This window comes from Thermobia domestica, chromosome 8 (assembly GCF_964235325.1).
Source record: "Thermobia domestica chromosome 8, izTheDome1.hap1.1, whole genome shotgun sequence".
NCBI lineage: Eukaryota > Metazoa > Arthropoda > Insecta > Zygentoma > Lepismatidae > Thermobia > Thermobia domestica.
The window spans coordinates 61,653,682-61,678,574 of NC_137461.1; the positions used below are offsets into that span (position 1 = coordinate 61,653,682).

Genomic DNA, 24,893 nt, shown 5'->3' on the forward strand with positions numbered 1-24,893 from the left:
TAATGCATGCAGTGTATTAGAGATTTCGGCATTAGATACTATTAGGACAGTCCATTAATTGTGTAACGCTACAGAGCATGAGAAAGATTTTCAATTTGTTACGTTTTGTGACATAAGAGATTCTTTCTAACAATTTAACTGTCGCAAACTTTCAATCATTTTCTAGCATTTCACTGTTCGTAAAATTACCAAACGAAAGAAAACATTTCTGTCAATATTTAAGAAAAAACGAAAAAGTACACAGCCATTTTAATCTGAGTATTAGAGATTCTAATATCTGAGTATAAGGGGAAAAAGGGGATGGGCACAAAGGTAACCAGCAACAGATTTAGAAAAATATTTTGGTATGGGTTTCTCTTAGGAATACTTCGTGTTTAGAAATCCCAAAATATTAGGGGGCGGGGCTTGAAGATTATGAGTAACGTTTAATTAGTTTTCTATAGAAATAAAGTTTTGGAGGATCTCAGCCCCTTTCTCGCAGGTGTAAATCTGCCACTGAAGGTAACTGTGCATCAAAGAGGGTCAAAGATTGTTAAAAATAACTCTTTGTACTTAATGGACAATCTCTTACTTTCTTTCAAGTTTGTGCCATCTATTAATTGTCAAAAAATGTGCCTGAACAAATCTCAATTACCGATATTGCCCATAACAGACACGAAATATTTGGTTGCAAGGAAATGTTAGACCAGGATAAAACAGGTTAGGTTAAAGAGAACAATCTTTGGGAAGATTGGAATTGGGCGATGGGAATCTCTGGAAAAGGGACCAAATTACAAATGCACGAGCGTAGCTCAGGAATAGCTGAAGGCCAGTCTCAACAGGACTCGAAAATAACGACTTCAACATTATGTATGTATAATCAATGCATTCACTTTGTCAATATATAACCCAACCTAAGCAAAAAATCAAAAGTTGTTTCATCAAAGTTTATAACTCAATATGCGTCGCATCAAATGAATATCGACAATATAGTGCATAGTAGATCGGTGTGATGGTAGGATGAGTGAAACAATCATGTGATGGTAAAGAATAAAAGGCAATCTGACTTTAAAGGAAAAAGCGCCTGTGGTCGCTTTTTCTCAATAAAACGGATATGGATTTTAGGAAACTTGATATTCAATTTTCTTCAGAAACCATACAAGTAGCAAAACAAACCAAACATGGCAAGCCTAACTAATTCTGTCGTTCTAGTTCCTTCCTATTTACCATAACCTCCTTTTCAACAGATAGGTTAGCTTAGCCTCAAATATGTTCTAACACGTGAGCTACCTTATAGATGGCAAACAATAATCCTGGCTTTGATTTCACGTAGGTACATTAATCATTCGGCGTGAGAGATTTTCACTTAAAAGCCATCGGCGTTGAAGCTCTGCATCAGCAGCTCCTTCTTGTTCTATATATTGCCGTTTCTGATCTAAGGTTGCTACGTCAGAAACACAACTGGCTATCATCGCAACGCAAAATGTTCCCCAGTAGTATAAAAGGTCAGAAGAGATATTTTATAAGATATTTTATCAAATATTCAGATATTTTATCAGAAATAATGAGTTTTAATTGTAAAGAACCAAAACAGTATTATAAGCTAAGTAAAAAATGTCCAAATAGCAAGTTGTTTTCTTGTTATTTTCTCTCAGAGACTATTCAAAAGGTATATAAGGTAAACGTCATTTGGACCGTTACATGTGAGAGTTCGGCTTCAACCTTTCTACCTCTTAAGTCGGTCTATTAACTTTCTGTGTATTAGAGTATTGTAGAATGAAACTGGTAGACAAATGAGTACGCAAAACGAAGAGAAATATCTGAAATTTCAAGAATGAAACTCTCCAATTTTATATTTATCCACAGAATACAAGCTAAGTCACAAAACCAAAGTATATTGGAGTAATTTCAAATGTACAGTAATTCAAGTAATTTATTGAAGTACTCTCCCAGTAATTTAAAGATTTATGACGTGCACTGGGTATCCAAACTGCTGGGCCTGGGTATCCAAGTACTGGGCCTGGGTATCCATTTGGATACAAAAAAGTAGCTTAAAAAATGCCCTGCCTCTCCCTCGTAAAGTGTTTAAATTTCAACATTTAGGCCTAGTTCTAGTATGAATCATCAGCAGGCAACTTCCATTCGAAACGTTCCTGTGTTTGTCTTTGCAATTATTAGAGTTAGGATTTTTAAGTACGTATCTTTTAGAGCAAAAACGAATTTTCTGAAAGAGTCATCTGAGATACTAAATAACTCAAGTTGGGAAAAGCACATGTCTCTCCTTTTTCGCCACTTAATTTCCTTAATTTTCCTCTACAATACGCGAAAAATCTCCTATCCTCTTCGTCATCTTCTTTCACTTTTACTTTTTGAAATTTTGTTCCTAATTTTCCTATTGTCTTAGATTGAGTGTGCTGTTTCTTGTGCGAGAATTTTCACAAGATCAAGCAGTTTGTATCTGATTCATGATTTCCACACACAATTTCCGTGAAACAACAGTTGAATAGTTTTACTAAAGAAAACTTTTCAGAAGATTCCGAATCTTGTCGAATTTGCAACATTTACAGAGTTGCCATACCACGTGAATGTGAATTTTACCACACTTGTCTCTGTGGATGTGGGTAAGCTTAGTTTCTATAAAAGACGTTTTATCTCCAGAAAGGAAAGTGGTTAGATTTAACAACTTAGCAATGCTTAGGGTACATAGTTTTTACAAGTTATTCTCAATTAAAAAAAGGAAAAGTTGCGAAAATAGTTGAGGGACTTTTAGAGGCACCTTTTTCTTTTTTTTCTTTCTTTCTTTTTTTTTTGTTACTTTAGTACCTCTTCCCTTCCGTTTTTCCCTATGAAAACTTCCCCTAAAAATCGTAATCCTAGTAATTATATACGATATAATTATATACAAGCGGATATTCTATTGTATAATACTAGTAGATGAATAGAAGTGGCTTACCTCTTCTGATTAGAAGGCTTGTGACTCGTCTAAGAGCTTCCCTCGGTGATCGATGGAAGAACTTTGGAGTGAGATTCGGTGGAAGAGTAAGAGGCTTCCGTGGCTCCCTACCATCCCATCCAGATGGCACTCGATCCAAGTTCTCTATAGAAGCTGGACGTGGTTGTCGATGACGTGGATACCAACCCCTGCCAGGTCCTCCAATTCGCATTTCGCCTCCTTCAGATAAGGATGGTCGGAGAACACCACCCGTTTTCCGGTAGCTGTATTGCGGACATGGATACGGAGAGACAGGCCCAGCGAGACCTCCTGGTCTCGGAGCTGTCCTGATACCGGGAATTTCAGGAACCTTTCTATGAGGTGTCCTTGGGATGTCACAGCCACGCGCGAATATAGGAGTTTCGGGAAGAGAAGAGGAAGTGGGGAACTCATCACTTTGGAATGGCGCGGGTCGCTTTTGAAACGCGCGACGTCGGGACGGTCCTTGGAGTTCCGTTGGCAATGTACGCCTTTCGGATGGCACCTCGTGGTGCTTCCGTGAACCAGAGTTTTGTCGTCTGTGGCCTTTAGATAGACCAGCATCCATAGAACGCGTCTTAAGGCTGGAACCTGGATCATAATACTTCTGTGAAGAAGGAGGTTCCGGTTGGTGGTATCTAGAAGACGATTTGTGATCACTAGTGTCTAAAAGCGGGGGAGAATCTGGTCTAATATCCAAATTCCTGTACAAAGGTTCGTAGTTACCAGTTGGTCCATTAGATAGAATTGGTGTTCCCAGTGGACTTGCCTGGAATATCTCTGCATAATCTGAAAACTTATCTTCTCGCCTCGTTGCTACAATATTATCTTCTTCAATGTCATAATCTTGAGGAGGTAGTGGAGGTGGAAGCTCAACTTCTACAGTCACTTTAAAATCATCATTGTCTTCATCTCGAGAGTCACTTTCCTCATCGGTCGTGGAAGGATATCTCTCCCGTGAACTACTCTGCAATTCCTCTTTGTGTTCAACAACGACAGGCACTACTTTTACCTCGTTGATTTCTCCTGCACACAACCATGGACCTTCTTCAATAACCTGTTCTAACGCTCTAGATTCTATAAACTTCCTTTGCTGGTCTTTGAATGTTTTCCGATCAGTTTCTGACGACAAAGAGGAGGAAGAACTCGGCAAATGAACAATGCTCTTACCACTATCATCAGTCTTTTGTTTGGTTTGATTGTCAGTTGATTTCCAGATGATACTATCAGGATCATTACTAGGAGGCACTGTACGACCATCAGTCGTGTCGTCTTTCGATGAACTCATTGACAGAGCTGGTAAAGATACAACACGAACTATTGTAGGAGGTGTAGGAGGTTCGAAGTCTGGTGGTGCATCGTCTAAGCCTTCTAGAAGACCCTCCTTTATCATTGATTTTATATTTTCGAAATTTGAACTACTTCTTTTAAGTCCAACAACCCCATTCTGACGATTATTGGGCACTTGCTGAGGAACAGACAGTTGTCTGACAAATCTTTTTGCGGTAGAAGGTTTGACTTCAGACACTGCTGCTGGCTCCCGAGTGCCATTGACAATTACTGAAACACCTTCTTGTTTTGCCGCAGGCGACTTCTTTGATTCTACAATAGGAGCTCTTTCTTTCTTTCGACCTCGACGAATTACATACGTTCCATTTGTCACTCCGTCTTTTTCAGGTGGTAGTTCGGGTATTGTGAAGTCTTCTTTTCTGAATTTTTCTTCCTTTACGTTCTTACCTATGTTTGACATAGAGGAACTTTTTGGTATATGCCGTGGTTTGTGATTAATTTCTTCCTTCCTAGTGTCTGATTTCGTCGATTGTCTTCCTGTTGAAGGTGTGCGGCCGTTTTTGCTTTTATTCGCTGGCTTCTCAACTGACTGATTACGACGAGGCCTCCTACCTATTACTTTTGTACTGCCTGGACTTAAATCTTTTAGACTTCGTTCAGATCTAGATTTAGGAACCTCACTATGATGATGATGATGATTATGTTGTTGCTGATGATGATCCTTTGATTGGTTAGCTGCCGCAAGTTCTTCCAGTGTGAGCTGAGAATCACTTAAAGGAACTTCCCACGCGATGCTTGCCCTCTTCGCCGATGCTGAAGCCTCACTCATTGCAGCCTTCTGGTCTTCCAAAGAGTCATCGGAGAACGTGGTTATGTCATCGTCTGTGAATTCCGTTAATGTTAACAAATGAGGTGCTGGATAAAGCTCCTCTCCGCAGCCTACATCTTCTGGAGCGTTCCTTCCAACTCGTGAAGATGTAAGCGCATCTTGTAAACTATCTACAGAGGTAGATCCATCAGACCCACACCTTTTCACTTCCCGATGTCTCTCGAGAAAGCCTGGAATAGTCCTTGGTGGTAAAGGTCCTCTCTTCCCGGAAACACCTACATAATCGTCTTCTCGTTCATGTCCGTAGCGCGTTGTTGGTGCTGTATGATAGTGCTGTTGGTGATGTGAGGGACTTATTCTGTTCATACTACCTCGACTTCTACCTACGCCATCGTACTGTCCCGATATCAGGTACTCGTCAAAGGAGGAACCTCTTGGTGGAGTGACTACAGTCGGGAGGTAGCTCATTTCTGGAAAGGATTGATACCTTTGCATCCAAGGAGATGGATAATGAGGATCTGGAGATGTTAGAACGGCTGCCGACTTGTGGAGGACAGGTGGACGTGTTCGATCCTCAACTTCTGGCATTGGTGGGTCCACCCATGCTGGAGGAGGTTTTATAGGTTCGCTTGGGAACTGAGCATAGTGGTAGTTGCCGGAACCGACATCATATGGAAGACTGCCGAATCTGAGGGGCGGGCTTGGAGGCTGTTGTAGATAAAACGGAGGCGGAACCGAAGGGTTGCCTGGGTCCCACTTAAAAGGCCGCAAATGTCGAGCCTTAGGCTGTAAAGAAAAAATAAGCAATAATTAAAATGCTGCTATTTAAGCCATATTGCAACTCTTACACCAAATCTTACTTTTCTTACATCAAAGTATGTAAAATACCTAAGTATAATTATTTTTTGCTTGGAAGGTCTATCTAATCTAGTCACATCGTATAAAGGTGACACTATAAGATTAACCTGGGGGTTCAAGTGAATGTAAATAAAAGTAGTATATAAAGATTAATGGGATTAGAAAAATTGCCATCCATGTGCACTTAGTCCACCTGGATCATGTACAAGAAGGACTTGATGCAGACAATTTCTGATTCATTTTATAGAGTTAACTTATGGATGGTAATACAAGTAAAGGAGCTTTAGAAGAAATGATAGGAGATGACATATATATAGCTACTGTCAAAAGTTTGAGCACACTACTGACTTCTCAGAATCTACTCCCTTCCAATCCCCCAAAAAACCTCCTGTTTCCACTCACAGTCAGATGAATTTATTGGGGTATGTTTGTGTTCAATTAAAATGCCGATCCTTAGTCCTGAGAAGAGCTTTACAAATTCTAGTCATCTGTTTGATTAATTTATCCAACTTAATGCGAATCTATGCCACTCCAGTAACTCTGAAAAGCCTCCCAAACACCTTCAGTATTGGTTGACATCTATTTACGAACTGTCCTGTAAAGTTCATCTTACAATAGCTAGATGGGTAACAAATCCGGTGACTGCGACGACTATTCCATTTCTTGGTGTTATAACCATCTTCGCTTTGCAGATAATTAATGAAAAGCTTGGAAGAACGTTTGGGACGGTATCCTGTTGTAGTACAAAGTTACTGCCCCAAATCCGCGTTCCAGATGGAATTCCATTCCATGCCTCACTTAAACGTTTGTGGAACACGTTATCGTCCATTATTTCATTAATTCGAACTAAATTATCAACTTGGTAGTATATGTTAAAGCATCCCCAAACAGTGACGTGACTTTCTCCGTATCTTGCTGTAGGTGCTATAGGTCGCGATGAAAAAGCTCTTCTGGACGACGAAATACGAACTTCTAGCATTGGAAAGTTAAATTTTGGAATATAGATCATTGTTTACCGTTCTAGTCTTTATTTTATTTTATTTTCTGGCCCAGAAGTATATTTTTGTAATATTTCCTGCTTGAAGGAATAGTTTCTTTACCGCAATCCTACCCCCAAGATCTGAAGGTGCTGGATCGCCGTGCTATTTGGAAATGGCTCTTTCATAATTCTATTGGTTCTTCCGGAGCGGTTAACGTCTATTCTGTTCGCTTGTTTTCCTTACAAGACGTTGTTATTTTTGGAAGATAAGTGCGTTCTCGTGTAATATTTACATCATCTATCAAGAGTCCGACGCACTATCCGCTTTCCCCACCGATCACTGAGCAATTTTTCGAAGAGAATGACTTTCTTCTCTCAAAATAACTATTCAAACACGTTGACTCATAATTAATAGCTTCTCTTCCGCATTTTATAATATTTGCATGTTTTTTCACACTATTCAACTGGTTCACGAGAATGAAAACAGAAAGATCGCATGTCACAGATTTGCATTCAATTTTGCCCATATTACGACACGATTGAATAGCGCATACACAACTCTCCGTTGAACTATATCTTTGAACAGGACTATACACGTATGATAGTATAACTCATGCTAAACAATTCTACTTAACATCACAATATCAAAACCTATAAGAATAAAAAATTGTTTTGGACTTAAGTGGCATCCGGTGATGAACTGAAAAAATGAAATGAAATCTCTGAGTTTTACGTCCCACGGTTATGCCGGTTAGGCTAAAGGAGACGGTGATGATGGGTAATGAATAAAATGATGGAATGAAGAAAGTGGGAGGAAACGGGATAACCCCGAGAAAACCCACGCACACGGTGTTTGTCCACCACGGTGTTTGTTCACTTGGCGGGGGCTGGGATCGAACCCGGGACCCCGATCACCAGAGGGTGATGAACTGAGTGCTAGAAAACAACCTATATGCCTGCAACTTCTTTATCACTCAATTCACATTCCTAAGCGGTTAGCGTACGCGCCTTTGGCGCGGGAGACCCGGGTTCGATTCCCGGCGGGAGCTCATGTGGTTCGGATTCCACGTTAATCAGTAGGTCCACGTCTCATATAGCCTCGCTGCTGAACGGGACGTAAAACTCAAAATCAATCAATCAATCAATTCACATTCGTAATAGAGCAGGGTACGAAATCATAACAGTTCAATTGGAAGGAGGAAAAAAAGCGTTCACATATTTGGACATCCATAATTAGTAAACTATGTAAATTAGAAATTTCGCTAACCACTAGTTCATCCACTAATTACACATATGAAATACATGTTAGTTACATATGAACTACTGTAATTCATTTGGAAACATCTGACAACACTGCCTCTTTATTCCTCCCCCATAAGTTATTAATAATGGAATTTTCTTCCAAAAATAATGAGTGGGGGGAAATTCCTCCCCTCCCCAACCCACATGATTTCGCACCCTGAAATTAAAGTAAGTTCATCAGATTTTTTCAATGAATCCGAGACTCTATATTAAAGTATATTGATAAAACACATACAAATAGGCCTACATTCATGACTTGTAAATCTAGGGACGTCTGGAAACCTCATTTTAGTAAATATTTCCTTCAACAATCTTAGTCAAAATAAGCACTTTTGAAGACAAAATTTTTCTTTCGTTTTTAAGTAAAAGTGACAGTTTAAATGTGTACAACCATAATTTAAGCTTTATAAATTCCTATAAATTTCATGGTACGCAATTCATTTCGTTATGACAGTATTTTTGTGCAGTAATATTTAAAACATCTGGCCATCCACCTTATTTTGAAAAGTTATTTACTCATATTTGAAAAAAAAAATTGAGAAGTATTTGTACCAAACCAAAACACTTCCTTAATTTCTTTTAAACTATTATTGTAACAATAAGCTCATTAATAAAATACTGCTTTGGCGATCCTTGTAGAAGGCCTTTAAAACAGTGGGTACCCAAATGTTACTGATCAAGCCCATTATGGTAGTTTTTTTTACTAGCACACATGATAGTTTCAGAGAGTGGAAGTGGCTCCCCTCCCGAGGCAAATATTTGATCGAGCTCAATGCGGATCGTGTTCGCAATACTCTTTCAGCTCTGTGTATTGAGAATCCTCCGGGACAAATCTTCTGAAACCATCACTGACTGGAACGAAATTATATTACGATAAGAACAATGTATTATAACGCTTTTTTTAAAATGCCGACTGCTTCTCCTCCTGACCAGAGACCATCAATTTTTGTCAGGCAATATTAATAACACGCATGTTTGTATTCTTAATATTTACGTGTATATGTTGTATCACAATACTCGTAGTGCACTATAGAAGTTGCAATATAGCAGACGTGCAATAATGTAAATTATAGTCTTCTTTCCTTACCACCATTTGAGTGATACTATTGCTCAACAGACTAATCCCTTCAACATGGTACGTAGGTTGCTATATATATTTCTGGCCTAGGCAACACTAAGTGTTGCCAGGTGCAATCTGACATTTCCATTGGAAAGTTTGACATTTTGTAGCATAAATGTACTCAGAACTTTTTGACTTACGACAATTTTTTTTTCTTTTACAGGTACTTGAAGAAATCAACTTGGCAAAAAAATGGAATTAACTCGTGAACATTTTCGTGCGATCATTTTTCACAACTTTCGACGTGGATTATCACGACAAGAGTGCATCGATGAACTTAAATCTTTGTATGGCGACGAAGCACCATCCTATAGCACTGTGAAAAACTGGTACAACGAATTCAATCGTGGCCGACGCTCGCTCAAAGACGAATTCCGTGAAGGTCGTCCAAAAACAGCCGTTGTGCCAGAAAACATCGATGCCGTACGTGAACTGATAATGCAAGACCGTCATGTGACTTACCGTGAGATAGAGGCATGCCTAGGCATTTCTTCCACCAGCATACATTCGATATTGCATGAACACCTGGCCGTAAAAAAGGTTTGTTCTCGTTGGATCCCGCACAATTTGACAATCGCTCAAAAGAAAGCTCGTGTGGATTGGTGTAAAGAAATGCTGAAAAAATACGATCGCGGTGCTTCAAAAGACGTTTATAAGATCGTCACAGGTGACGAATCATGGATCTATGCGTATGAGCCCGAAACAAAACAGCAATCGACCGTGTGGGTCTTCCAAGACGAGCCAAATCCAACGAAAGTTGTTCGTGGAAGAAGCACTTCGAAGCAAATGGTCGCCTGTTTCTTCGGCATAACTGGTCATGTGGCGACTGTTCCGCTTGAGCAACGTAGGACGGTCAATTCTGAGTGGTACACCACCATTTGTTTGCCTGAAGTCTTCGGAGAAATTCGAAAAATGAACAAGAGAAGACGAATCATTGTGCACCATGACAATGCGAGCTCTCACACATCGGCTCAAACCAGCGCATTTTTGACCGGCCAAAACGTCGAAGTGATGGGTCATCCGCCGTACAGCCCTGACTTGGCACCCAATGACTTCTTTTTATTCCCACACATCAAGAAAAAAATGCGTGGTCAACGATTTTCGTCGCCAGAAAATGCTGTTGAAGCATTCAAAAACCATGTTTTGGAGGTGTCTCAATCGGAGTGGAAAAAGTGCTTCGAAAATTGGTTTGAGCGCATGCAAAAGTGTATAAATCTTGATGGAGAATATTTTGAAAAACAATAAAACCATTTTCGTTGATAAATATTCGTATTTTCATTATTAGGCCAGAAATATATAGAGCAGCCCTCGTACCTCTAATATAAAATTATTCTGAACAAAGACCAACAGAAAATACGACAGATTCTATAGTTCCATTGCTGCCCGTCATATTACTGAACTCTCTGGATAGACCTTGATAGACGAGCAGTCTTAGTCAGTGGTGCTATTCTAATTTTTTAACAACCGGTCCCCCTCCCCCCTCTCTCTTTATATATATATACTGGATTTTGTTAAAATACTGGATTTCCATGTATTTTTTCTAAGAGGATGTTTACTCAAAAATGAGTAAGATTTACTTAATATATATATATATATATATATATATATATATATATATATATATATATATATATAGGGTTTCACACCAGAAAAGGGCTATATAGGCATTAGATACACTGGCACAAATCCCGGGGGAAATGAGGGGGACATGTACTCCCAAACTTGGAACTGGGGTGACTGTTTCCCAAATAATCCGATTTTAAATGTGTTTTTCGGGAGGAGAAATTTGATGATTTGTGTCAGACTGCCAGAAAGGAAAGTGAGATGAAATTGATGTTCGCCTTAAAATAAGCCTCAAATCTGCCCAACTCCCAATGTTCATACTCGTGTAGATTTCCATACTCGAGTAAATTTTTGTAATGTTGTACTTCGTTCATTTTTTTGTTCTAGTCTATGGATGACCATGCAAGCTGTAAAGTGATATTGCTATCACAAATGTATTTTGTATAAATAAAGAAATAGTACACTATTATTATTAGCTCTCAGCGTAAACATATAAGAGCTTGTAGATTTATTAAAGGTGTGCGCGCGTGTGTGTGTGAGTAGATAGGGGTCACTTGGGGCAGTTTTTTTCCTATTGCGCATGCGCAAACCCTTGACGCTGATTGGCTGGCCACGCCCCTTCACGCTGATTGGTCGGCGCGGAACCCCCACCGATTGGCTGGCACCGGACCCCGCCCCTTAACTGCGATTGGTCACGCTCTTTTATGGCCGCCATTACCGCGCTGATTGGTCGGCGCCGGGCCCACCCACCGCGCATGCCACATAAGACTCGTTCCCTTTTATGAACACTTTACGAACACATAGCAGAGCAGATATCACATTCTCCACCCACCTATTTAACATAGCACATACAGCATAGCAGGGATGTATCCGTTCCCTTTTATGACCACTTTTAACATAGCAGATATTACTCAGAGACTACGAACACATAGCAGAGCAGATATCACATTCTTCATCCACCTATTTAACATAGCACATATTACACAGAGACTCGTTCCCCTTTTATGAGCACTCTTTTTAAACATAGCAGAGAATAATGGGGGTGTATTCGCCCTCCATTTTGAGACCAATTTTTGACCTACTGCGCATATGCGCAGAAACATAAAATAAGACTTAACACCCCCGTTCTCTTTTACGACCACTTTATAGCAACATAATAGAGCAGAGAATAAAAAAATAACAACACACACACACACACACACACACACACACACACACACACACACACACACACACACACACACTTAATTGCTAATGCGCAGTAAAATTAAATTTCCAATTAATTACACATTGCACGCATGCGCAGAAAAATTACACTAGACTATAGCCTGTTCCGGTTCAATAGAGCAGACTACGTGCAACAAGCAGGTCATAAAAGACTATGACCTATTTTTCATCCCCTAAATAACATAGTATGCAACCACACTTGGTTGCGTATGACAAATCCGATTTAGTACAAATAACACGCATGCGCAGAAACATTTTACATTTCCGGTTCGACCATGCTGGTAAAGAATACCACACTTATTTCTACCAGGGTCTTATAGTTTTTTGTGGGATACGCCCTTTCTATGATAATTTTAACCGATTTGGATGAAACTCGGCATATGGGAGTTTTCGACCATGCTGAGTACGAATATCATACTTATTTTTAACTGGGTCTTATGGTTCATGTGGGATACGCCCTTTCTATGACGCTTAAAACCTAATAACTCAAAAACGGATCCACATATTGAGGTCGTGTTTCCACATTTAGTAACGGGTCACCAGCAACCACAAGTTCCAAAATAATGACCATTGAGGTCAAAGGTCAACATACTTAAAACCTAATCACTCGAAAACAGCGCCACATATTGAGATGGTGTTTCCAAGTCTGGTAATTGGTCATCAGGTACTACAAGTTCCAAAATAATGATCATCGAGGTCAAAGGTCAACCTACTTAAAACCTAATAACACGAAAACGGAGCCACATATTAAGATGGTGTTTCCAAGTCTGGTAATTGGTCATCAGATACTACAAGTTCCAAAATAATGATCATCGAGGTCAAAGGTCAACCTACTTAAAACCTAATAACACGAAAACGGGGCCACATATTGAGATGGTGTTTCCAAGTCTGGTAATTGGTCATCAGGTACTACAAGTTCCAAAATAATGATCATCGAGGTCAAAGGTCAACATACTTAAAACCTAATAACACGAAAACGGAGCCACATATTGAGATGGTGTTTCCAAGTCTGGTAATTGGTCATCAGGTACTACAAGTTCCAAAATAGTGGCCATCGAGGTCAAAGGTCAACATACTTAAAACCTAATAACACGAAAACGGAGCCACATATTGAGGTGGTGTTTCCAAATCTGGTAATAGGTCATCAGGTACCTCAAGTTCCAAAATAGTGGCCATCGAGGTCAAAGGTCAACATACTTAAAACCTATTAACACGAAAACGGAGCCACATATTGAGATGGTGTTTCCAAATCTAGTAATTGGTCATCAGGTACTAAAAGTTCCAAAATAATGACCATCGAGGTCAAAGGTCAACATACTTAAAACCTAATAACACGAAAACGGAGCCACATATTGAGATGCTGTTTCCAAATCTGGTAATTGGTCATCAGGTACTACAAGTTCCAAAATAATGACCATCGAGGTCAAAGGTCAACATACTTAAAACCTAATAACACGAAAACGGAGCCACATATTGAGATGCTGTTTCCAAATCTGGTAATTGGTCATCAGGTACTACAAGTTCCAAAATAATGACCATCGAGGTCAAAGGTCAACATACTTAAAACCTAATCACTCGAAAACGGGGCCACATATTGAGATGCTGTTTCCACATTTAGAAATTGGTCATCAGGTACTACATGTTCCAAAATAATGACCATCGAGGTCAAAGGTCAACATACTTAAAACCTAATAACACGAAAACGGGGCCACATATTGAGATGGTGTTTCCAAATCTGGTAATTGGTCATCAGGTACTAAAAGTTCCAAAATAATGATCATCGAGGTCAAAGGTCAACATACTTAAAACCTAATCACTCGAAAACGGGGCCACATATTGAGATGCTGTTTCCAAATCTGGTAATTGGTCATCAGGTACTACAAGTTCAAAAATAATGATCATCGAGGTCAAAGGTCAACCTACTTAAAACCTAATAACACGAAAACGGAGCCACATATTAAGATGGTGTTTCCAAGTCTGGTAATTGGTCATCAGGTACTACAAGTTCCAAAATAATGACCATCGAGGTCAAAGGTCAACATACTTAAAACCTAATAACACGAAAACGGGGCCACATATTGAGATGGTGTTTCCAAGCCTGGTAATTGGTCATCAGGTACTACAAGTTCCAAAATAATGATCATCGAGGTCAAAGGTCAACATACTTAAAACCTAATAACACGAAAACGGAGCCACATATTGAGATGGTGTTTCCAAGTCTGGTAATTGGTCATCAGGTACTACAAGTTCCAAAATAATGATCATCGAGGTCAAAGGTCAACATACTTAAAACCTAATAACACGAAAACGGAGCCACATATTGAGGTGCTGTTTCCAAATCTGGTAATAGGTCATCAGGTACCTCAAGTTCCAAAATAGTGGCCATCGAGGTCAAAGGTCAACATACTTAAAACCTAATTACTCGAAAATGGATCCACATATTGAGGTGGTGTTTCCACATTTAGCAATTGGTCATCAGGTACTACAAGTTCCAAAATAGTGACCATCGAGGTCAAAGGTCAACATACTTAAAACCTAATAACACGAAAACGGAGCCACATATTGAGATGGTGTTTCCAAATCTAGTAATTGGTCATCAGGTACTAAAAGTTCCAAAATAATGACCATCGAGGTCAAAGGTCAACATACTTAAAACCTAATAACACGAAAACGGAGTCACATATTGAGATGCTGTTTCCAAATCTGGTAATTGGTCATCAGGTACTACAAGTTCCAAAATAATGACCATCGAGGTCAAAGGTCAACATACTTAAAACCTAATCACTCGAAAACGGGGCCACATATTGAGATGCTGTTTCCACATTTAGAAATTGGTCATCAGGTACTACATGTTCCAAAATAATGACCATCGAGGTCAAAGGTCAACATACTTAAAACCTAATCACTCGAAAACGGGGTCACATATTGAGATGGTGTTTCCAAATCTAGTAATTTGTGATCAGGTACTACAAATTCCAAAGATAGATTATTTTTTGAAGAATACGTTGTGTTGAATACGATCGTGAAAACCCGGTGTCATAGCGTCCAAAAATAAGCCGAATATAGATTTTTTTAAAAATAAGCATTTTTTTTAACTTTGTCAAAATTTTCGGTGGTGGTTTTGCAAAGTAAAATTCCTTTTTTTTCTATTTACAGGTTTAGAACACTAATCGGTGTTCTATAGTTGGAACAGCCCCAATTACTTTTTTCTTGCAAACACCTGATTTTTCCGAGAAGAATTTTGCAAAAAAAATATATATAAGCATTGCATTACAGTGAATAATTGTTGATCGTTAAGAATAATAGGTTATTGGGAAAAACACTAATTGGTGTTCTATAGTTGGAACAGCCCCAATTACTTTTTTCTTGCAAATACCTGATTTTTCCGAGAAGAATTTTGCAAAAAAATATATATATATAAGCATTGCTTTACAGTGAATAATTGTTGAACGTTAAGAATAATAGGTTATTAGAAAAAACACTAATTGGTGTTCTATAGTTGGAAGACATCAATTAAGATAAAACAGCAAGCATTAACGATTTTACAATATTCTAAAAGTTAGATAAACAGCAAAAAAATGGAGCGATTTAATATAATATCCGAATCTCAGCAATATTATAGACAGTTTAAAGATAACGGGAATTTACTGACAATTGAATTAACTCCTCCACCAGAGGGAGAAAACCCCCTTGAATGGGTAGAAAATGGTATTAATGATTTGGTACGGTATGTAATGAGAGGTGTGCTCCCTCATCATCGTGTAGGGTTGACTTTTATAAACCAAAATCACCCAGATAAACCATTGTATTTGTCGTTTCGAACTGCTAATAATATGACTGCTGAAAATGTGTGGGGTGCGTTAGAAAAAGTAATTCAATCCAATACTTCATTCTTATATCAAGATCGCTTTATTCTCTATTTTCACCATGTCGAACTACCTATTGGAATGGGACGGGTGAAACAGAATTTTTCTGACATAAACGAGTACATAAAACATAACAGAGGTATTATAGTCATTAAAAACTCTGAATACTATTGTTTGGGTCAAGCTCTGGTGGTAGCTATAGGGCTTATTGAACATAAAAATGATACAAAAGAAAGAGATAGATATCGCCATCAATGCCCAAAAATTATGTTTCAAAAGGTATCCGAACTAAGTGAAAAGGCTGGTGTTAGCCTAGAGAATGGCGGGGGGATACCGGAATTAAAAAAATTTCAGGCATATTTAGTGGACTATAAAATCACCGTGTATGATGGGTTATCGGGAGAAAAAATATTTTTTTAGGGTCACGGTCATGGCAAACAGATTAATTTGTTATATATTAACAATCATTATAACGTGATCACTAGTCTGACAGCAGCCTTTTCATGTGTTTACTACTGCGAAGAATGCCACAAAAAATTTCAGACCAAAGACAGGCACGTGGGGAAGTGTAAAGCTTTATGCAATAAATGCCAGAACAGACCACCATGCACAATTACGAAAAGTGTAGTATACTGCCGGGAATGCAATAGATGTTTTTATGGGGCTCAGTGTCTCAAAAACCATAAGGCTTCATTGTGCGCTATTCTGAAAGTGTGTCCTCAATGTCGTAAAGCCTACGCCGTGAAAAAAGGGCGGAACCCACACGTCTGTGGGGAGGTATTCTGCACAGGGTGTAATAATATGATGCCGTCAGGGCATTTATGTTATATACAACCATGCCGAACGCGTACCCCACAGAAATGGCTATTAGTGTTTTACGATATTGAGTGCCGCCAAGATAAAGAAGTAGCCGGTGGAATTTTTGAGCATGAGCCCAACCTGTTAGTTAGCCAACAGGTGTGCTACTGTTGTAAAAACAGTGAGACTGAACGGTGTGGTGTATGCGGCGATAGAACACATGTATTTTACGGGGACAAATGCATCGGCGAATTTTTAGACTATTTAGCACAAAGACGTTCTGAAATAAATAAAATAGTCGTTGTAGCTCATAACGCAAAGGGCTACGACGCCCATTTTATTTTACGTGCAATGATGCTTCATAAAGAGTGGACGCCGCGAATAATTATGCGGGGGTGCAACATTTTATCGATGGAGTATTTATATTTAAAATTTATCGATAGTCTAAATTTCTTGCCGATGCCTTTGGCCAAATTAGGCGACGCGTTCGATTTGCCCGTCTCGAAGGGTCATTTCCCTCATTTATTCAATGCAAAAGCTAATCAGGAGTATAGGGGTGCTTTACCGGGTATCGAGTATTACGATGTGGGGGGTTTGAAAAAGAAACAGAAAGAGAAGTTTTTGCGTTGGTACAATGAGGAAAAGGAAACACTTGGAGAGATGGGTTTCATTTTAAAAGAACAACTTATAAAATATTGTATGAACGATGTGGACGTGCTGCGCAATGCTTGCGTAAAATTTCTGAACGAGTTTGAGGCTATATCCGGCGTCAACCCGTTCCTCGAGAGTATAAGCATTGCCAGCGCGTGCAACTTAATGTATCGAAAAAAGTTCCTGCGACCAGACACCATTGGTATTATCCCACATAGCGGGTACAGGTGGCGTGATAACCAATCTGTCGGCGCCGTTCAGTGGCTCGTGTACGAGGCCGACAGATTGGAAACACGAATCCAGCATTTTGGTAACGGGCGAGAGGTTGTGGTGAGAGGAGGGTATAAAGTGGATGGATATGCACACTATAACGGAGAAGAACACGTTTGGGAGTACCAAGGGTGTCTATTTCACGGGTGCCGGGAGTGTTACCCCACAGGCCGTGACAACCCCATATATAATGACGCGTACACTACTTTCAATATGCGTTATGAAAGTAGTGTAAACAAAATTATTCGTTTAAAAGAGCTGGGGTATATAGTCCATGAAATGTGGGAATGCCGGTGGCGTGAGTTTTTAAAAGAACACCCACCGGTGAGTATATTTGTAAAAAACCACATCATGACTAAAAAAGCCCCAATTCACCCGCGGGATGCCCTGTATGGTGGTAGAGACGACAACGTGAAACTCTACAGAAAGACGAAAGAGGGAGAACGTATCATGTATACAGATATAATCTCCCTCTATCCTTACTGTTGTAAGGTGAAAAAATATCCTGTGGGTCATCCGAAAGTTTATGTGGGTGATGACGAGTGTCCCGATATTTCAACGTTTGAGGGAATAATAAAGTGTTCGGTTTTACCCCCGGCCAATCTCTACCACCCGGTGCTGCCCTATCGGAGTGGTGGAAAATTATTATTCCCCTTATGCCGAACGTGCGCGGACACTCTGAATGAAGAAGAAGAATGCACGCATTCAGAAGGGGAAAGAGCTTTGACTGGAGTGTGGGTTGTAGACGAAGTGCGGGTAGCTGTCGAGAAAGGATATAGAGTGCTAGAAAAACATGAGGTATGGAGCTATGAGGTTGTAATGTATGACGCCGAAAAGAAAGAGGGCGGTCTTTTCACGGAATACATTAACCTGTTTATGAAGATCAAGACTGAGTGTAACGGTTGGCCTGCAGGATGCGTCACCGAACAACAAAAAGACCAGTTCATACAGGAGTATTATGAGAAAGAGGGTATCCGATTAGACCGGGAAAAGATTATGCGCAACAAACCTAAGAAACGAATTTCAAAGCTAGGAGTAAACAGCCTGTGGGGTAAGTTCGCACAGAGAGAAAACATGGAGCAAATCGCTATCATTAAAACTCCCGAGGAGTATTTCGATAAATTAACAAATCCAAATATTGAGGTTAATTCGTGTATTCCAATCGGCGACAAATTCCGTGTGCTCAACTGGAGTGTTAATGAGAGCGTTATTGCTCCTGCTAAAAACATTAACGTGATAATCGCAGCATACACCACGACACACGCTCGCCTCGAGTTATTTCGTTATTTGGATTTACTTGGCGAGCGTGTGTTATATTATGATACCGATAGTATTATTTACACTCAATCGCCTGGTGAGCCACAGTTAAAAATAGGAGTGCATTTAGGGGAATGGAAGAATGAGTTGGCAGAATATGGTCCGGATGCATATATCGAAGAATTTTGTGCTGGTGGTCCCAAATGTTACGGCTATTCTGTTGTTAACACTCTTAATGGTAAAACAAAGACAATATGTAAAATCAAGGGAATCACACTGAATAATAAAACATTAAAATATGTCAACTTTGAACAAATGAAAGATATGATTTTAAATAATTCGCCTTCTATTAGCGTTCCTCTCGGTCGACAAATTGTACGTACTAAAGATTATAAATTGATTACTAAGCCTGAGGCGCATAAAATCTATCAGGTTACTGCTAGTAAAAGGAAACGAATAGAAAATTTTGATACACTTCCCTACGGGTATAAAAGAAAACGAATAGGGTAAATACAGTATTAGTAGAAACGATAGTTTTTAATTAAGTAGAGATAAGGAGAGAGTAAAAAAATGGATAATCAAATTTTAAATCATTATTATTATTATTTCAATGAAATCGAGGTATGTGTTGGTCTAGCATACGATGATGAGGGAGAATTTTCTGTTATTATCACTTTACATAATTACTATGATCGTATTCGTCTTTCACCTGATGAGTGGTATACTTTTCTATCATATTATTCATATATTGAAAACTACTTTAATGCTGTTACAAATTCTTCATTGCCTACACAATTTTTCATTAGTGAAAATTATAAAATATCATTGTCAGATACTCTTAAAGGTATTCGTCAGTGTTTTATTCACTCCTCAGATGACGATAGTAATGGTCAGGTAAATTTCTGTGTTTGTACATGGCGAAAACTCCAGCTTCATTTGCCGTGCATTCAGCGGACCATAATTACTTGTTCTCAATTATGTAAAGCTGTAAACATGCCTGAAAAGTAATAATAATAATATGTTATTATATTCATAATTATTTTGTGGTGTATTAGAATATGGAGTTTCAACATCCATTTACTTGTATTATAGCTGGCCCCACTGGGTGTGGTAAATCATATTTTGTAAAAGAGTTTTTAAAACATTATGCCGAAAAATGGAAAAATATAGTATGGTGTTATGGTGAGTGGCAACCTCTGTATGAAACTCTATCCTCAGGTTGTACATTTAAAGAAGGGCTGCCAAAAATAGATGATTTTCCAGCACAAGCTGGCCCCCATCTGGTAATTATTGACGATTTAATGCGAGAATGTGATACACGAATTGTTGACTTTTTTACTAAAGGTAGCCACCACCGAGATTTAAGTGTTATTTTTATAACACAAAATATGTTTCATCAAGCTAAAGGTATGCGAGACATATCATTAAATTGCCATTATATAATATGTTTTAAAAACCCCAGAGACCAGGCTCAAATTAATTATCTAGCACGCCAATTATATCCTGGTAACACAAAATTTGTACAGGAAGCCTATCAGGACGCAACACAAGATCCTCATAGTTATTTGGTTTCTGATTTAAAACAGGGCACTCCCGACGAACATCGTGTTCGAACAAAAATTTTCCCCTCAGATTCTTACAATTATGTTTATGTACCGGTAAAAAAATAATCTCAATAACTGATATGTTTTAATACTCAATTTTAATATAATAGCTACAAAAAAGAAAAATGATTAGCAAAGAGAGTGCACATTTACTAAAACTTTTAGCAAAGGCAAAACCCAAAGTACGCCAAGCAATTTTACAAAATGCTGATCCCGAATTAATTCGTTCTATTTGTGAATGTTCCTATAACGTATTACAAGGAAATGTTCCGTTAAATAAAAAAGAGAAAAATAGATTAAAAAGATATAGAAAGGAATTGAGGTATTTAGCGAAAAAAGGTCCATCATTAAAACAAAAGAAAAAACGAATAATTGTACAAAAAGGTGGGTTTCTTACTGCTTTGCTTGCACCTATTATTGGAGGTATACTATCTACTTTAATTAAATAATTATGCAGCATGCACAAAAGCTTGTTTTAATTGCACCAGAAAAATTGCACCAATATCATACTATATCTAATTTAGATGATGAGATGAAAAATATTTTAAATAATAAAAATATGAGTGTTGAAGAAAAATGGATACGCTATAAAGAGGTGTTACAAAAATATTTACACATTGTGCAAAAACCTACTGCAACAACATCAACTAGTGTTGGAACTAAGAAGGAGGAGGATGAGGACGGGGAGGAAGAGGATGAAATGCTATCTACTCTTCCCGAAAATTGTCTGCGTAAAGCAAGACCTTTATTACGTGGATTAAAACAAAATTCCAACATTCATTGGGATGACAATGGTAATGTTAATATTTATAATAAATTAATTCCTGGAGCTAATATAGTAGATCTAATAGCAGATTTTGTCAGGTATCGCAAGAAAAATATTCCCCCTACAGGTTGGGAACCCTTTGCTGTACTGTTAGCAAAATCCAATATACCTTTAGAGTATATAGGCAACCCACAGCGTATAGAATATATTCGTAAGCTGACATCATCTGCCGCTGCCGCTGATCCAAAACAGGAAGAAGAAGAGGAGGAGGAGGAGCCACCACGTAAACGTAAAGTTGTCAACAGATGGTGTGATTATAAAATATGAAGAAGCTGGCCGATATTTATTATAACCCTTCACACCCTGCCTCGTTTTCAACCGCAACGTCATTATGGAGAGCTGTGAAGAAATCTATTCCTTTACACAAAGTGCAACAGTGAGTAAAAGAACAGTCGGCTTATACTCTGCATAAGCCAGTACGTAAAAAGTTTCCACGTAATCCCTATTTAGTGTTCAATATTGACGATCAGTGGCAAGCTGATTTAAACGATATGCACAGTCTGCAAAAGTATAATGATGGTAATAGGTATATTTTAACAGTGATTGATTTGTTTAGTCGTTATGCCTGGGCTGTGCCTGTACGTACAAAAACTGGTGAAAACATTATAAAAGCATTTAAGCAAATATTTGCATCTACCCGTCGTAGACCCTTACGTCTACAAACAGATAAAGGTACAGAGTTTGTTAATAAACCATTTCAGTTATACTTAAAAAAGCAAAATATTAAATTCTTCACAACACAAAACTCCGAAATTAAGGCAAGTGTGGTGGAACGTTTTAATCGAACTCTTAAAGAACGAATGTGAAAATATTTTACAGCAAAGAAGACTTACCGATACATAGATGTGCTATCGAAACTTGTTCAGGCATATAATTCTAGACCACATAGAGCTCATCAATTACCACCCGCCAGTGTGAACCAGGACACTTTTCAACAAGTTTGGAATAAATTAATAAAACCGATGCCACATACTAACACTGCAAAATATAAAAAAGGTGATACTGTGCGCATTACTAAAGCAAAACGGAATTTTGAAAAAGGGTACAAGGAAAAGTGGACTGTAGAAATATTTAAAATAAAACAGGTGATACATAAGGAAAAGAAAGTGGTTTATGTGTTGGAGGACTTAAATGGTGAAGTAATTGATGGTACATTTTACGAGGAGGAATTACAAGGAGTGCCTCTGCCTAAAGTTTATGAAATAGATGAAATTTTAGAAGTTAAAGGTAAACGTGTACTTGTTCGTTGGCGGGGATATCCCCCTTCCTTTAATTCATGGATTCCTGTGTCACATTTAAAAAACATTTAGCCACAATACAATATTATAAACATCTGTTATATCTGTGTATATAGGAAAAAATAATAATAATGAATGATCCATACTTTAAATATTATACGCACCAAGCAGGAGGTGGTTATAACGTGTATAGAGGTGCACCATATCAAGAAGGTTATGGTATTGGAAGTTTTTTAGGTGGTTTATTTCGAAGTGCATTTCCGTTAATTAAACAAGGAGCAAAAACTGTTGGTAAAGAATTGTTACGTACAGGAATTAATGTAGCTGGAGATGTATTAGGTGATAATAGACCTATTGACGAAGCTTTAACATCACGTTGGCAAGAAGCTAAAAATAATTTAAAAACTAAAGCTCAAAATAAAATAAATCAAGTGTTGGAAGGATCTGGAAAAAGAAGAAAACGGGGAAAAGTTCATTTTGCAAAGACGACTGGTGGTAAAAAGAAAAGGAAGAGTGATATTTTTGATTAATATGGAACAGACTAGCTTTTATCTTACACTACCGAGTAACAGTTCTATGGAGTATTTTCCACAAAATACTTTGTCATGTTATACTACCAAATTATATCATCCATTGGTGCTAGAGAAAGGTGAGTGGGAGACGGCAGTTGTTGAAGTACATTATACAAATTCATTTCAGAATGTTTCCAAATATACTAATAATATTTATTACCGTCTCATGAATACAGAAAGCTGGAACATAACTAAAATCTTACCAGGACACTATTATAATGTTGATGATATTCTATCTCAAATTAATCATAAAAGTGATATATTAAATTTACAATTAAAAGTTAAAGCATCAGTAAAACGAATTGAAGTCAGTAGAGTAATAAAAGATCAAGAGAGGCGTATAGAAGTACGTCTATCTCCTGATCTAGCCAGAATACTAGGTTTTGATCACATACAACAAGAAGATATTGCAGTTGTGCATCATGCTCGTTATCCACCTGATTTACAAAAATCGCTACCTACACTTATGTATATTTACAGTGATATTGTAGAACCACAAATGGTGGGTGACACAGTAGCTCCATTGTTACGTATTATAAATACAAATATTACAGAGTATGGTATTAATAATGTACATATTTTTGACAATCCTCACTATGTCTCCGTGCAACGTAAACAATTTGATCAGATTATTATTGATTTAAGAGATAGTACAGGTAATCCACTTCCTTTCCAACATGGCAGTGTATGTGTAAAATTACATTATATAGATGAAATACATTATGTAAAATTATATTATATTATATTACTATTACGGTATTATAAATTTTACCATGTGTGAATATTAATAGAGAGAAAAATGCAGTGTGAGTGTATGAAATCAGAATTAGATTTATTTGCTGGTTTACCCACTCAAACCAGTATTATAGGTAATAAAATAGTTCCATATAAGCCTGTAGCTTCGATAGCTGATAATGCACCAATAGAATTTGTTGTCCCCGGTCATGGGGATGACTATATTGACTTATCGCACACAATGTTTTATATTAAAGGTAAAATTACTAAATCAGATGGTTCTAATTTAACTTCTGCCGATAAGAAAATCGGCCCTGTAAATGATTTTCTCAATGCAATGTTCAGTGAATTGCAATTATATTTAAATAATCAACTTATTTCCTACTCTTCACACACATATCCATATCAATCGTATATTGAAAAACTACTAAATTATAATGCTGAAGCTAAATCAACGCATCTTCAAACATCAATGTGGTTTAAAGATACTGCAGGACATATGGACAGTGTGACCGATGCTAATGTAGGATTTAAACAACGTTTTCTTCTCACTACTTTAAGTCAGTCATTTGAATTATTGGGTTATATTCATGCTGATATATTTAATCAGGAGAAATTTTTACTGAATGGTGTACAACTGCGCATTAAACTAATTCCAGCTAAACCTACATTCTGTCTAATGGGTGACGCAGATGCTGATGGAAAAGTTGTAATTACAGATGCAACATTGCTTGTGAAAAAGGTTGATGTATCACCAGCAGTTAAAATAGCGCAAAATAAAGTATTACAAAATCCTAAATTTAGAGTAAAATATCCTATAACAAAAGTGCATGTGAAGACTGAAACTCTATTTTCAGGCCTAGTGCCTAAACGTATTATTATTGGTTTTGTTAGTAATACTGCTTTTAATGGTACTTATCAGACAAATCCGTTCAATTTTCAGCATTTTAATATGTCA

At 38.0% G+C, this 24,893-nt stretch overlaps 1 protein-coding gene across 4 annotated transcripts in view; it reads right to left on the reverse strand.

Annotated features, from left to right (window-relative positions):
- LOC145692944 (uncharacterized) overlaps positions 1-24,893 on the reverse strand; it is a 729,891-nt gene that overhangs the window by 64,068 nt on the left and 640,930 nt on the right. For all 4 annotated transcript variants that reach the window (XM_081768533.1, XM_081768531.1, XM_081768529.1 and 1 more), the window contains one exon: positions 2,933-5,855. In XM_081768533.1, coding sequence (XP_081624659.1) covers positions 2,933-5,855 — 2,923 coding nt within the window. The remainder of the gene's footprint in view (positions 1-2,932; positions 5,856-24,893) is intronic.